Source organism: Anguilla rostrata, chromosome 11, assembly GCF_018555375.3.
Source record: "Anguilla rostrata isolate EN2019 chromosome 11, ASM1855537v3, whole genome shotgun sequence".
NCBI lineage: Eukaryota > Metazoa > Chordata > Actinopteri > Anguilliformes > Anguillidae > Anguilla > Anguilla rostrata.
Genome location: NC_057943.1, coordinates 17,220,103 through 17,235,197, shown reverse-complemented (window position 1 = coordinate 17,235,197; position 15,095 = coordinate 17,220,103). Strand labels below are relative to the sequence as shown.

At 48.4% G+C, this 15,095-nt stretch overlaps 1 protein-coding gene across 4 annotated transcripts in view; it reads left to right on the top strand.

The window, feature by feature from the left end:
* Window positions 1-15,095, top strand: part of tmcc1a (transmembrane and coiled-coil domain family 1a) — a 65,580-nt gene that overhangs the window by 29,956 nt on the left and 20,529 nt on the right. The window contains exon 1 of one of the 4 annotated variants that reach the window (XM_064298366.1): window positions 77-387. The exons of the other annotated variants lie outside the window; for them this stretch is intronic. Coding sequence (XP_064154436.1) covers window positions 349-387 — 39 coding nt within the window. The 5' untranslated portion in view covers window positions 77-348. Of the gene's footprint in view, window positions 1-76; window positions 388-15,095 lie in introns of those variants that run through there. 4 annotated transcript variants of the gene reach the window in all.

Here is a 15,095-nt window from a genome sequence, read left to right as displayed (position 1 = left end):
TGCACGGCTTAGCGCCGGGCTGATTGACAGGAAATGTGAGCGCCGCCCTGCCTTGTGTGCGCTGAAAGCACGCTGTGCAGCAGGGTGGGAGCAGACAGAGCTCTGGGACGGCCCCAAGGAGAGGAGGGGTGCTGGAGGCGACCCTGAGCGCACACTGGAACAGCCGCTCGGTCTGGGGCAGGACAGGCGCTCTCTCTCTCTCGCTCGCTCTCTCTCTTTCTCCTTCTTCACCTTCGCTGGATTCATGTGCTCGCTGCCGTCATGTAGCGCGCCTCGCTCCGCCGCCCGTCTCCCAGCGTCCCCCCCGCCTCTGGGCTTTTTCGGAGAGGGGACAGTGGGAAGGCCAGGATGGTCCAGCGTTTCAGCCTCCGAAGGCAGTACTCGAAGGTAAGCTGCTGCTGTCTGCTTCCTGTTCTCACAGAGCAGCAGGCTGCTTGCCGAGCACAGCGCTGCGACTCGGTGTTTGAGTTATCAGGGGCAGTGCATGGGTTTCTCAGCCCTGGAGGTGGGCGCTGGGACTGACCCAGCCTGTACTATAATGTACTGTACTGTACGGGAATATGCTGTTCTGTAGTTTACTGATCTGTATGGTAATATGCTGTTCTGTAGTTTACTGTTCTGTACGGGAATATGCTGTTCTGTAGTTTACTGATCTGTATGGTAATATGCTGTTCTGTAGTTTACTGTTCTGTACGGGAATGTGCTGTTCTGTAGTTTACTGATCTGTACGGGAATGTGCTGTTCTGTAGTTTACTGTTCTGTACGGGAATGTGCTGTTCTGTAGTTTACTGATCTGTACGGTAATATGTTGTTCTGTAGTTTACTGTTCGGTACGGTAATATGCTGTTCTGTAATGTATTGTACTCTACTTTATGATAATGCACTGTTCTGTTGGGGATATGCTGTGATGTCACACCTGCTTCCTCTCTGTGTTTGGTAGGAAACTTTGGCATGCTTTGGTTCAGAGTGGTGTGCGCGTACCCTGGTCTGTTTGCTGAACTGTGGGAGCTGTGGCAGAAAGGCAGCGGGTTGTTTATGTTTTTTTAAGGGGTGGGTGAGAGAGCGGGGCGCCCGTGACCATGGTGACGGTGGTTAGAAACGCGCCCCGTCCCTGCCAGGTCGGAGCGGGCGCAGGAGGCTGTTCCGCTCTGGATTCCTGTCAGAAGTGACTCAGCCTCTCTGGCAGCTCACAGATGGGACTGCTCCCTTCAGCCTTGACCCCTCTGACAGTGGCCTGTCAAGCATTAGCCTCTAAATCACAGTGTGTATCCGTGAGAGGCTCACAATGCTACAGTAACAGCCTGAGAATATTCTATCCTGTTGTGTTTAATGAAAAAGCCAGAGAGCTTTGAGAGTCCGTCTTTTGTGCGATGCACAAAATGATAACATTTTGAACTAGCCAAATAGTCTCCTCACTATTCCGATGGATGCTCATTTATTTGTTTTTTTTAAAATCAATATTTGAAAAGCCCAGCAGATGAAAAGAGAGAGATGGTCTGATGGGGTTCACTGTGCATGATTGGCCGAAGGTTACGAGCACCGGGGGCTTTCAGGCTGTTTGAATAAACCGTATGAATGGCTGTTTAAGGAGCTGGTAAATGTCACAGCAGTTGTGTCTCTCAATGGGAGGTGTTGTTCTGCGTGGCCTCCCTGAGGGCTGAAAGCCATTTTTGACAATTTCATTGTGTTTCCCACAGACATCGACCAGAAGACTATCGCAAAAATGCAGCCTCTCCCACAATTAAAGTTTGTTCCAAATGCTGATACAGTTTGGATACTTTGGCCGGGTCTGTTCAGACTCGGAGGTTTTAAGACAAGTTCAGCTCTCTGGACACGTGTCTGAATTTAGCAGCGAGTGATCTCAATGTACAGACGTCTTTTTGACAAGTTTCTGATAGAAAATCTGGAATATTTCAGCGCTTGGACTGGGAGGGATGGCTTTCATGGGGAGAACAGCAAAAAGAGCCTGTCTCTTTATTATAGTTAGTCAGTTAGTTTTATTTCACAAATTGAATTGACTGAGTCTTGCATTGTCAAGGATGGCACAATAAATGTAAAAACTTATTTTCACTGTGGCCCTGGATGGTAAGGATTGTATTTAATTTAGTTTTTAAGTGATGTGTTTCATTATCCTGCCTTCCCTGCTCTGGAGCCCACACTGTTTGTTCTGTGTTTACTGCCTGTTCTCAGATCAGTAGTTAAGGTGCAAATGTAGCTAGCACTGAAGGTGAGTGCTGTACTGTGAGTATAGACATTGCCCGGGTAGATTCTGTTTGGCTGGGGACAGCGTTTGGTTTGCAGAGGTGGGGTCAGAGGGCGAAAGATCTGCACAGCTCCCTGAGGGTCACACTGAGCCAAGAAGGCAGGAGCGCTGTGCACCAGGAGCTGTCGGCGGGATTATTGATTTGTTATTGATCGCTAGGATGGTGTGCTTCGGCATCTCTCTTTCTCTCTCTCTCTTCCTCCCTCCCGCTCAGATGTTTTCCTCTGTCTCTTTGACTCCCTACTCCCCCTTACATGTATCTGAGACTGCAGTCTCTGTCTGTCTGGAAGCGTGGCCCAGAACACAGTGAGCGATCGATCTGTGTTGGTCCTTATGGACTGTACTAGAGCCATACAGCGGGCGGGGTGCCACAGAAAACAGCCTGTGGGCCCAGAGCACAGATTCCCAGAAGATGCTGGGGGGCGGGGGGGGGGGCTGTTAGAGCCCTGCTTTGTTGAGATACCGGCGGTGTGGTAGGGTAAAGCTGTCACATGCACATGTTTAAACCAAGGAGCCGAGCAGCCAGCGTACAGAAACAGAGGCTGCTGCATGCACAGGAGCTGCTGCTTCTCCCTGCGCGATGCAGTGATCTGTGTCAGCTGACACAGTCCAGTGACTGGGATGAAGGTGTGCTCCTGATTGACAGCAGTGAAACGGAGAGGGGGAGAGATGAGCAGCTTCTGCCGCAGCCATGCGGTCAGGTCTGCTGTTGTCTGTCGGCGTTTCTCAGCGACGCTGTGTGAAACGTGATGTCCTGAAAGCCGAGAGTAGGTCCCTTGGGCGGCCGCCTCACTGCCCGTGCCTTCCGTTGGCCTCCAGCCATTAAATGGCCTTATTAATTCAGATGCCTGTAACCTCGCCTCTCTTTAGTCATTAAGCTCTGCTTGTGGGAGAATATTAATGTAGCTATTATATTTGTGGGGGGAAAGGCCCAGCTAGTCTTGCATCTGCTTTTCATTTGTTCGACATGGTACAGTTCCAGGTTCAAACACGACTGGGTCTTTAAATATTTTACTGGTGGTCAGGGAACTGGTCCCACAGTCAAAATAAAGACTAATTGAGAAGACTGGTCATTAGAGAGAGAGAGAAAGTGACAGAGAGAGAGATGGGGAGTATGTGTTAGCCTGTAATAATCAAGATATAAAAATGATTTAAAACAAAGATATACAAACAGAGGTGAGTGGGCAGGGTTGAGGACAGAGGAAACTTTGATTGTAAACACAGGACCGTAGCATGGCTAAAAATCCTGCATAGTGTGCCTTTAACGATTGCTGACCTCGCCAAATTGTTTGCACAGTCTGCATGTATCTGATGAAAAAAAAAAACATGGTAGATAACTAAATTGCCATAAAGGCAAATAAGTTATCTAGCGTTCCTGCTAGGAGTATGTTTTTCTCATTTAATTTTAGCAATTCATCCCAGAGTAAATGGTGTAGTGAGATTGGTACAGGGCATTATACAGAACAATACAGGAGCTTCTCACTAGAAAACATCTCACGCATTTTAGCTATGATTAAATAATTTCACATAATGCAGCACAAATTCCTTTCCTCAGATATTTATCCATTTATCTAATGAACTTTAAACATTTAATGAATGTTGTACCACTTCAACCTTTATTTTTGTGTCCCTCTTTTCTATTTATACTGTATGGAGCATGATTAAATTGCTTTGCAGAAAAGTAATTCTAAGGTATACTGAAATGAGTTTGAAAGGCTCTGTTTTCCATTCATCAGATTCTCTGCCTTTTCTTTGTGGGCACCGTGAGGATCGAGTAAAATATGTGTATGTTCTGAATCCAGTGATTTTAATGGCTAACACCCCCATTGTATGTTCGGCACTCTGAATACTGAACACAAGTGTATTTTCCAAGCATTTTTATGTGCTGTGCATGTTTCTGTTTATGTGAACTGAACCAGTGTAATGAAAACAATAGAAAAATTTCATGAGCATGCGTTCACATACAGACGCATGTACACCATAAAACTCAAATGTATGTGTGAAGGTTATGGTCTAACTATGGTGGAAATGCAGTGCTGTGTCTGCTATGGCCATAGCTGCATTGCATGTAGGAATTGATCTTGGGTGTGACTTCTCCCACCAGACCAAACCCAAGTAATCTCTTTACAGCGTAGCTGCCTCCACGGCGCTGTGTGCTGGCAGCCCAGGCGGGTGACCGCACGGCCTGTCAGACCCACACACCCGCATCTCCACTGCAGTCTCTCCCGGTGCTGCAGCCGGGGCCTGGGAGCGCGGTCGTGTTTCTCCGGCGGATAGCGAGCGTGTTCCCCGTAAACTGGCCGTGACGCGCTCGCGCTCGGCGGTGGTTATCTGTGCCGGAGGACGCCGGCGCTCGCGCGGGGGCTGTGTCTCCTGGAGCGCGCGTCCGCGTGCTGCGCTCCTCTCGCGCGGCCGAGCGGAGAACGGCGCTTCTGTTCGAGCGGGACGAGCCTCTCCCTCCCCGCAGCTGTGGGGCGCTTTTGCTGAAACGGTAAATATTTGCGCCCTCGCCGGCTGCAGAAAAGGCGGGTGCTGAAAGCGCAGTGACAGGGGCGGGGGCGTCCTGCTCGGGGAGGACAATGCGCGCCCTGTATGACGGATACGGGGCAGCGGCGTGGAGTACATTGGCACGGCTTAGCGATTACAAGTTCAGCGCCTGTACAAAGGATCCTGCTTGTGCTGAATGAGCCTTTCTTTGTTAGCGCGACAGGCAACGGCAGCAGCCACTCCAGCCCAGCCTTGTGTGTGTCTTTTCAAGTGAACCCTGCGTGCCACTTCTCAGACAAACGAAATCATGGAGTTGAGTCCTTCCATTAAACCCTAACTGGGAAAACTAACTCCTAACTGAGTGTGGATAGTTGGGCTTGTGTGTTTGCCGCGTGATACCCGCGTGTTCCCTGTGTGCACACCTGCGTTTGCTTGGGCTCACAGTGACAGAGAGAAGAGAGCGGTTATCAATGATAACGTCGTTTGGCCGCATGTTCTCTTGAGGATGACCTCAGGAGGTGGCCGGCTGCTCCATCTGCTTCCCCCTCATCATCATTTAGAGGAACCAAGTGCTCCTGATTGTCCACCCCCACCATGCAGGTGCCATGGTAACCGACCCCTCCCCATGGCTGTGTCATAATCAGCGCATGGTTCGTTTTAAGGCACTGGGACTGCTGCTTCTGCTGTAAACCTGTCAGCTTCAGTTAGGCACTGCAATGCTGGCTTGTTGAAAATAAGTACCGTGCCTTCATACATAAGGTGTGTAAGGAACACTAATTCTTTAAGTCTAAACTTTTACTGAAGTTTCTGTGTTGTGGGTTAGGTCTGAAAGAACTGTATGTAATGGTGTGAACTCACATAGAAATGTATTTAAGTTTGCTAACCTAACAAATCAAAATGACATATCCCCTCTTTGTCGAGTTTGGACCATATCTGTTGAGTGACTCACTTTCTGCAATCACGTCTCTTGAATGACTTGTTCCCAGAATGCTTTGGTTTTTAAATGTTTCATTGTAGCAAGACAACAAATACAGGGCTGTGTTTTTTTTTACACCGCTGTGAGTGTTCGCTTGAGGAACGCGTCGCGGGTGCGGTCACTTCCCACTCTGACTCATGTTCAGAAAGAAACCATTCAGCAGGAGATGAATGCCTCAAAATGGCTGGAAGCAGCCTGGTAATCGGCATTAACTTCCTGATTAAGCTGACCGTCTTTCAGTCTTCTGTGTCTGGCTTGGATTCACATGTAGCAGGCTATTAATCACTCAGAAGCTTCATGGGGGGGGGGGGGGGTGCTTGTGTTGGCCATGGCCGGCCCCGTAGCTTTTTGGTTCAGGCAGCACGTTTGCCCTGCCTGCAGTCCTTTGCGAAGTTCCCTGGTAATTTAGCTGCTTATCACGCCCAGGCTTTATAATTAACCAGGAGCTTGGTTTGGGGGAGGGCGTGTTCGATGCGGGTGGATCCGTCCCCCCCCTGTCTGTGACGCGCTCTCTCTCCTGCTGTCGGGTCCATTAGCGTCTCTGTGCCTCCTGTCTCCATGTGCGGGCGCCTCCTCCCTCAGTCACATCAACGGTGTCCGTAGCAACCAGAAGATGTTCAGACACCACCAGCGCCATGCTACCTCTAATTGCCTGCTCCGAAATGATATGATAAGTGCCCATCGCTGGGGTCATTTCACCAACGCACAACAAAAAGGGAAAGGAAATTTAAATCAAACGGGGGAAATGGAGCATCGTCCCTGGCTGTTTGTGTTTTCTAGGAATTGCTGGAGATTTGTGTACTCGACTGCTTTTTGAGCGCAGCATTATAATCTGCTGCTGGTCTGTTGATTCTCTGTTCTGCCGATGGCAGGATTGTGCTGTCTCAGGTCTGCATGTTGTGTGTGCGGGTCATGGGTTCCAGAGCTCTGACTCCTGCAGTGTTACAGCACAGTCACTCCTCTGTTTGCTCGTGGTTATTGATTCAGAGACATCGATTTCGGGCCTTCCATGGAAGCCCCTGGGCTTCACGGAGGGCTGAGGAGGAAGGAGGAGGAGGTGGAGGCAGAGCAGAGGTGGGGGAGGGGGGGATAGATGGTGCTGCATCTCTCCAGACTGGGCCCTTTCCGGGTCGCTGCCGCATGCACCGGCCTCCGCTGCCCTCTGTTCCCGGGCCCCGGCTTGGCAGCTGCCTGCCTGGCCCAGCTGGAGCTCTCGCCTCAGTGCTGTGTGCACTGGCATGCCAGCCAAGGTCGCCATGACATTCAGCCTCCTCGCCACGTCCGCCAGTCCTCCCTCCTTTCACTCCCCTGCCCAGTACCGCTCTGCCTCTCCTCGCCTTTACTGAACACTCCTTCACAGGGATAGTGGTGCTACTGCACCTCCTTCACGTATTATGTGCTGTGCTACTGAACACTCTCCGGTCACAGTGGTGTTATGGGCTGTGCTACTGAACACTTTCTGGTCACAGCGGTGTTATGTGCTGTGTTACTGAACGCTCACGCAGGTCACAGCGGTGTCATGTGCCGAGTTACTGAACACTCGCTCACGCTTTCTCAGTGCAGGCTGGTCGTGTGAATGCACATGAAAACAGGAAGCGCTTCCACTTCCTCTGCAGATGGTGAACACTGTGTCCGTTTCATACCAGCATCACGTTTGCTAGGTTTTCTCACTTTCGCAGCCCTCTGATTCACTACTTCTCAGATCTCAGTGTAGATACGCAGCCTGTTAAATCCACCCAGCTTCAGCAATCTAGGCTCACCGGTTTAAGTGACAGGGTGGGTGCCTTCACTTCGTTGGGTGACTTTGTGCTCGGTAGGGGTCAGAGGGTTCAGAGTCTCTCTCTCTGTCCAGGGTTCAGAGTCTCTCTCTCTGTCCAGGGTTCAGAGTCTCTCTCTGTCCAGGGTTCAGAGCCTCTCTCTCTGTCCAGGGTTCAGAGCCTCTCTCTGTCCAGGGTTCAGAGCCTCTCTCTCTGTCCAGGGTTCAGAGCCTCTCTCTCTGTCCAGGGTTCAGAGGAAGCAGCTGCTCAGCATGTGCCACCTACAGCCCACAGTGCATCCTGAGCTACAGTAACAACATTACCTCCTTCATGCTTAGATACGCCTCCAGCGATGGCCTTTTGCATATATGCTTCTTTCACACATGACATTATAGAGTCCAGAGTAATGTCTGATGTGTAGAGTAATGTATCCTTCAGTACTGATGATGGGGAGGGGAAGAAGAGTCATAGGTTCGTTTTCATAGTGTGGTCTTCTCCCTGTATGGATTAATAATGGATGAGTCAGCCTCTCCTTACATTCCCCTTCTTCCCGTCTCTATCTTTCCTTCCTGTCTCCTCCTTCCCTTCTTGTATCTTCAGTATCTCCTTCTGTCCTCTCCTCCACCTCACTGACAAGACAAATTATCCAGCACTTAGAGTCCCCACCAGTGGCAGAGGAGATATTTCAGTGAGCCTGAGCACAGGCAGTACTGGAGGGATTTGGCCATGGTTAGTGGGCCAGTGTTAATTACTGTTCTCCAGCTGCGGTGATGTTTGCTAGACAGCTCAGCTCTCTCTTACGGGCTCGCGTCCACATGTGGGTGTGCTGGCGTGTGCGTTGGTGTGTGTGTGTGTGTGTGTGTGTGTCTGCGCATCGATGTGTTTCCTGCTCAACCCCATTTTTTTCTCTTTGAACTCGTACCACGGCCCATTTGATTTCTGTGATCCTGCCTCTTGAATATTCACTCGTTGTGCATTAGACCTTTATCCAGGGGAGCATGCATTAGTATGCGAAAGGGACGGGTAAATGTGTACTGATGAGGCCGCGTGTAGCCGAGCGCAAATCAAAGCGTGCGGTTCGGGACGCGTGCGGTAAAACTGATCAAACACAGTTATGGTGGACACGCAGTGTGGGACTGCTCTGGCAGTCGGACTCTGTCCCCGTGCCAAGAGAGACACGCTTGCTGACGCAGGTGATGTTTTTTTAAATGCCTGAGAGGCGCAGGCGTCACCTGCTTCACACGTGTGCAGACAGGAACTCTCATAGTGACGCTCTGAATTCCCTGCTCATGGTATTAACGGGTCACCTTTTCATCATTTCTTTCCCAGCTGTTGTTTTTGCGCTGGGTGTGATTTATGATTCCCGATGCTTTGCTGTAGGAGGCTGTGGGCGGGGCCTGTCTCATTGTTTTCTTTAGTGTTCACATGGCTGACACAGACCTCATTTCCTTTTTTGTCGCTTCCGTATCTGAACATTTTCTAAGGTCTAGTAGGGCCAGAATAGTGTGTGAAGAGCAGTGCTTTCCAGCTCCCACTGGCACGAGCACTTAAAGCATGCAGTGTGCTGCACTCTAAGATGCTGTACCCCAGTAACCCCACACACGCTGTACCCCAGTAACCCCACACGCTGTACCCCAGTAACCCCACACACGCTGTACCCCAGTAACCCCACACACGCTGTACCCCAGTAACGCCACACACGCTGTACCCCAGTAACCCCACACACGCTGTACCCCAGTAACCCCACACACGCTGTACCCAGTAACCCCACACACGCTGTATCCCAGTAACCGCACACACACTGTACCCCAGTAACCCCACACACGCTGTACCCCAGTAACCCCACGCACGCTGTACCCCAGTAACGCCACACGCTGTTCCCCAGTAACCCCACACATGCTGTACCCCAGTAACCGCACACACGCTGTACCCCAGTAACCCCACACACGCTGTACCCCATTAACCCCACACACGCTGTACCCCAGTAACAGCACACTGCACTCGGACACGGTGCAGATGGACTAGCTTAAACTGTGGCCGATTGGCCATTGACCGCACTTACACACAATGCTCTCTTGGACCGCACTTTGACACAGTAGACATGCACTGTACATGCGAATCATCAGCTATGGATTAACCTCATATAATGGACAGCAATAAGGTTATACAAAGGATTCTTATTTGTACAATGGCTGTTGGAAACCTTTTATGTCTGTGTGCAGCACATAAAAAATGTCTAGCCTGTCTTTGTTCAAGTGTCAGTTGCTGCTTTAATAATGTTTAAAAAAACATCTGTAACTTTGGCTCTGTGAAGTGGATCCATGTTGCATATGGCCTAATTAATATGCCATTTGCCTGTAATAAAAACAGTCATTTTAGCAATTACTGCTCTCTCTCCGGCAGTTGGGTAATTGATTACCCATGCCTTTTTCTAGTTAACATGCAAACTGCAACCGCTGTACGACCATGATAAGAGTTTATCTGTCATCATTGAGTGATGTCCTGTACGCAGTAGCAAGATGGTATGTTAACAGAGCGGCGTGAGAGGCTGAGTGAGTGATTGGCTCTGTGTGTGGAGTGTCCACTGCCAAACTCCTGCTGAATTCTAGAGGAAAGGTTGAGCTTTGTCCCAGTGACCCTTTGCACTAGCAGTAGTAAGCAGTCCAGCCATTCGCATATCCTGCATGTCCTGCTGGTGTATGACTGTGTTCAGGTTGGTGTTGGTGCTTCAGTGAAGACTGGTGCTCTGTGACAGTAGCACTGTTGAGTGTCCTCTCGGCTTCTAAACGTGTCAGTTGAGGGTGTGTTTCAGTCAGTTGGTGTGCGGTATTTGTCTTTGAGCGTGGGTTGTGTTAACAAAGGACGCCCGTGTCATTAATAACTGAAGACGACGTACTGTTGACTTAACAGGGCTGCTACATCACTTCCTTCAGATTTCACACATTCTGCTTCAAACTGAAGATTCCCTTAAGATAGCCTACCTCTTATCTTTAAAAAAAAAAATCAGTAACAGCCGTTGTGTGTTTGCTCTTATTCTGTGTGCTTGCATTTCTCACATTCTGGAAGCCATTTGTCTTTGTCTTATTTTTCCTGCTCTAGTAAACATGTTCAGAGTTACAGATACAGTGTCTCACTCAGGATATGAACCCACGAGCACCATGTCCAGAGGTCCCTGACCAGGACTTCACAGAAACTCCTGCCACGTTTTCTTTCCCCTTTCCTCCGTTTCCTCCTGTCCGTCTCTCTGCGCGCTGTTGTTGAGGGCCTGACCCAGCGTGTGGTGTGCCTGTGGACTCGGCAGGGTCACTAATGCCCTCCCATAGAGCGGCCGTGTTACACTGCAGTCCCCTGCCTGTGTCCCCGTGGTACTGCTGAACTGTTCAGCCCTCAGCACAGGCCCTGTGCTAATTTCCCTATGCTCTCATTTACATTTAATGTTATTATGATATATCTGTGACATTATACAAGAAGTGCAGTTATTATTATTATTATTATTATTACTATTACTATTATTATTATTATTATTATTATTTAATATTATTATTATTATTATTATTATTGGCAGTTTTGACTTATGATTAAACCAGAGGAATGTGCATAGGAAATGAACAGGCAGTAGGGGTTTTAGTTCTTTCACGTTCTGTTCTCCTGGCCGTTAGCTGTGGAATGTTTGGGGTACTGTGGGTCCTTCTCTGAGCGCTCAGAGACATTGTGTACAGTGTGGGAGCTGCTTACTGTGCGCTGTTTTCCATTGTTGGCAGAGCTGCTCAGATTGCAGTTGCAGTCCCTGCCAAGTTCTTTGTTAAGGGCAACCTACAGCATCTGCAGCGTCACATTATCCCTGCGACTGCAAGAGCGAAAGAAAGGACCTGATGGAGCGCGAGCATTCCCTGTAATCCCCACTCAGACTGTACCCCCACCAAGTCACTGTCTCCACTGCCTTCCTGCATGTGCTGAGTTTATTGAAACCGCCATGGGGGAGGATTATGCATTTTAAATGAAAGCCTCAAGAATTTTCCCTCTGTGCTCAAAAAAGACCCTTCTTTTTCCCTCTCTGATCTCATTCTAAGATTTTCAGAAATCTTGTCCAGTACAGGCTCATATATCAGGTTTTTGTCCACAGATTGATGAAAAGCAACAGGGTGGGTTTATTCACACAACATGTTTGATCACAGCTCAGTGATTGTGATGTGTTTTAAGAGTTGCTTATTTGACGAGTGACACACACATGATCCTGGAGCTGTAAGTACAGTTCATTCAGAACGTGGTGGTTTCTAATCCTGGGGTAAAAGCAGAGTGCTAAAGTGCTGTGCTTGTGCCACTCAAAGCAGCCAGTAGCCTTGCTGGCACAGGGCTTCAGCTCCAGGCCTTTCCAGAGATCTTGAGGAAGATGGGGGAAGGGACACGCTCGGGTTGCAGAGCGGAGGCAGAAAGATAACCACGATTGAAATCAAAGTGTTTTCACCCTTCTTACATAATTTAATGATTTGATTACATGATTATGCAACTCGTCTTTACTCAACAGTCAGAGCATCCCGCTGTGCACTGATTGGGTACGTTGTCATAGCACCCTGCCTGCTGTCTGATTGGATAGGGCTTCATAACAGCCTGCCTGCAGTGTGGTCGGGTTAGACTTCCCAGCACCCTGTCAGGTTGTTTTGATCTTTCTGTGCAATGAACAGTAAAGGCTGTCTTTTTCCATTGATTCAGCTATGCCTAAGAAGTGAAGATACCTGGTTTTGTGAAAGTGTTATTTTATAGTGAAGTGTGGGCCTCTTTGTTCGCACATAGCATTAAAACCCTAGGGCCTTGAGTTTAGCTCCACCTAGTGGACAAATGAAATCCCCTCGCAGCAGTTTTTCCTTAGGTGTAGCTCACACGTTCACACAAATTATGTGCCTTAAATATTGATTGGCTGAGATTGCTGTACAATAATAAACCAAAGTAGGTTATTGCGGTTCAGATCAAACTTAACCTGAAAATGTGAAGGGATTGAAAGTAAATCCGACTGTGTAAATATTGTCTTGATTATATTGCCTGTCCTCTGTTCATTTGCTGTGGTTTGGCCACAGAATCTCCCCCCAAATCCCACAGCAAAATAAGCACAAGGGCATTTTACCCTTTTTGTTGCTAAAGCTTACTATCATACGTGCGGCTGTAATTCAACACCTGTCTGTGAGCTGTAAAATTAATTAAGATCGCTGGCGCATGTCTGCCTGGTGTTTAAACCTTTCTTTTGGTCTGCTGATTCAATCAGTCTCTGCAGTGTTTTGTTCGATGGCTGTCAGTGTCTGGCAGCCTTGAATTATTTCCCACTTAAATTAAATCAAAACTCCCATCATCTGCTGTCTACTGAAAGCGAGCTGTAAGGCCAGTACCTTAAATGAACTGTAGGCCTCTTTCCTGCACCCTGTGGAAATCAGGTTAGTTGCTTGTGCGTGGTACATTTCCAGCCTTTTGCTTCAGACCTAGAATTGGATCCGAAAAGTACACTGCACTGTACGCAAATATACGCACTGTAACTGCCAATGGAACGCTAAATGGATGTGCCATCACATGTAGTCCACAGCCTTGTGGCCACAGAAATACCTAAATTAGATATCACATTTGAAGAGATGTAGGCGCTGGAGCGTGCTCAGCCCTGTTTTCGGCTGGTCTGAGCGGTGCACTGCAGTGTAGCCCTGCCAGTTCTCTCTGAATGGGTCCCAGCACTATGACTAAATCTGGGTCTTCAGACGGGCCAGTCCAGGCCATCCAGAGCAGTGTGACGGGGGCAGAAAATGACCCACCGGCAGCAGAAAAGGGGGGGGGGGGCTGAGTTGATTATTTTTTTTGCTTGTCATTTCCTGCTGTGGAATAGGTTGGCACGGTTTTCTTTTTTCCACCCATTCAATTTCACTGCCCGCATTGTCCCCCAGTACAGTGTGGGAACTCTTTCTCTGGTTTATATAATCTGATTAAAATGCCTGTAAATGGATTTAGTAAATTGTACCCTCTCTACAAGCCTGGCTTTAATCAGGACAGTGTCCCTGTAACCCAGACCGATTTTAACCTCGATACGGTGTATACCGGACTGAACAGAGTACAGTATCCCTGTAACCTAGGAGAGGTGTCAGTATCTCTGTGTTTGCCTACTGTTCATATACTCCTGTTTTGTGACTTTTTGAACGAGCAAACATAATTTGAAGTTCAGATAATTTGATGTGTTAAATAAAAATAGCAAGATTTTGATTGCCTGTTGTTGATGACGCTGACAAAGAGTCTGACTCCCCAGAGGGCTTGTCTGCTTGTGTTGGGATTGAACATTAGCCACAGGATGCTCAGTCGCTCATATGATCCTAATTGACTTGTGGCGGGCTTTCACCAAAGCCCGCATTTGGATTTGTCATTAAGACCGTGACGGTGGACTCGGTTATAATGCATGCTGTTAATAATCCCCAATCGATTTATATAACTTAATGAGTTCATTCATTAAAGGAATGCAAAAAGCTGTTTCCTTTTTTTAAAACAGGAAGCACAATGTTCAGTGTGTATTTTCAGGGTCACTGCATCTGTACAGAATCATCATTCTAAAAGTTTGCTCTCTCTCCAGATGGAACAAAGACTTGGCTCTTCTCTCTTTACATAAGCAGTTCTTCCTGATAACCCAAATAACTGGAGCAGCGCTCTGTGTTTATCTGAATGAGCCCCCTCCACCTGCTCACAATAGCCCCTCTCCCGCTCTGGCATTCGCATTCAGAGTAGTCCAGCAGTCCTGGTTCTTCTCCCCCAACCCCCCCCCTCACCAGTGTCCCTGACCTCCCCTGGAACTTTCCAGCCCACTCTGGCCTCGTACATGGCTGATTCTGCATGGTCCGCTGGCTCTGGCTCTGGCTCTGGCTCTGGCACTGGCTCTCTGTGAGAGGGGCCCCATTCGTTGCTAGTATTCTACTGGAACCTTCCATGTTCCTGCTCATATTCTTCTGGAAACTTCCACGCTCAAGTTACAACTTATTCTGGAACCCTCCACACTCAACCTAAAACAAGGTTCTCCTCTGATCTTCCGTACTGAGGTTAAATATTCTTCTGGACCGAACAATGTCACAAATGACTTTTCTTGGGAACATTTCTTGAGATTTCTTACTGTGTGGTGAATCGGTATTTACTGAGAATAAGCAAAAATTGGGCTTGCATTAATAATATTAGCTTGCTGGATTACATTTGCTGACGTGCGGCATGTAAGTTAAACGACGGTGTCCTATAACAGTCCTGCCCCCCAAAGACCTCACGCACACTTGGAAAAGCCCAAGTGGCCTCAGGGTCTCTAGGACTGTCCCCAGTGTTCAACACACAGAAACCAAGATAACTGGCATTCTGGATCTGCTTTACACCAGCAGCTAAATGCATTCCAGAGTCAAGAATTTGAGCGACTTTTCTTTTGCGGATGATTATCTTGTGCAGATGATCTTGTGCAGATGATTTCCCACAGTTCATTGCCGGAAGTATTAAATTGTGAGCCGCGAAATAATATTTTCAAACATTTTTGGAATGTTTGTCCTTGTCTTCAAGTGACGACAATTATATATACATGATCTGGAATTTCTGGAGTGCCTGGAGACAGTGAGGTAGCCAG